Below are 690 nucleotides of genomic sequence, written 5' to 3'. Positions count from 1 at the left end.
CGGTGCCGGACAGGACCGGAGGATGCCCGGGGACCCTCCCGGTGCCGGTGCCGGCAGGACCGGGGGTGCCCGGGGACCCTCCCGGTGACGGTGCCGGGCAGGACCGGGGGGTGCCCGGGGACCCTCGTGGTGCCGATGCCGGACAGGACCGGAGGATGCCCGGGGACCCTCGCGGTGCCGGTGCCGGACAGGACCGGGGGTGCCCGGGACCCTCCCGGTGCCGGTGCCGGACAGGACCGGGGGTCCCCGGGACCCTGGCGGTGGCCGCGGCTCAGTGCGGCGGGCGGGGGGCGCCGGGGGGCGCGGGCAGGCGGTAGCGGCTCCGCACCAGGTAATCGAGCAGCTCCGCGGCGCAGTCCCGCAGCAGCAGCGGCAGCCGTGTGGAGCTGTAGCGGTAGTAGAGCTCCCTCCGGCGCAGCGCTGCTCCCTTCAGGATCTCCAGCGCGCACTCGTCCCGCGGGGCCGGCCGCTCCCGCAGCACCTCCGCGGCAGCGCGCACTGCGCGCTCTGGGGGCCGGGTCAGCGCCGGGGACCCCCGGGGATGCGGGGAACCCCCGGGGATGCGGGGAACCCCCCGGGATGCGGGGAACCCCCGGGGATGCGGGACCAGCGGGGACCCCAGGGGATGCGGGGAACCCCCCGGGGATGCGGGGAACCCCCCGGGATGCGGGGAACCCCCGGGGATGCGGG

General features: G+C 79.0%; 1 protein-coding gene across 1 annotated transcript in view; it reads right to left on the bottom strand.

The window, feature by feature from the left end:
• Positions 1-6: 6 nt before the first annotated feature.
• LOC107214843 (corticosteroid 11-beta-dehydrogenase isozyme 1) overlaps positions 7-690 on the bottom strand; it is an 8,146-nt gene continuing 7,462 nt past the window's right edge. Inside the window, exon 6 of the mRNA XM_015650568.3 lies at positions 7-507. Coding sequence (XP_015506054.1) covers positions 272-507 — 236 coding nt within the window. The 3' untranslated portion in view covers positions 7-271. The remainder of the gene's footprint in view (positions 508-690) is intronic.

Source organism: Parus major, chromosome 26, assembly GCF_001522545.3.
Source record: "Parus major isolate Abel chromosome 26, Parus_major1.1, whole genome shotgun sequence".
Taxonomy (NCBI): Eukaryota; Metazoa; Chordata; class Aves; order Passeriformes; family Paridae; genus Parus; species Parus major.
The sequence above is the reverse complement of the archived record's forward strand: the minus strand, read 5'-3'. Positions and strand labels throughout refer to the sequence as shown.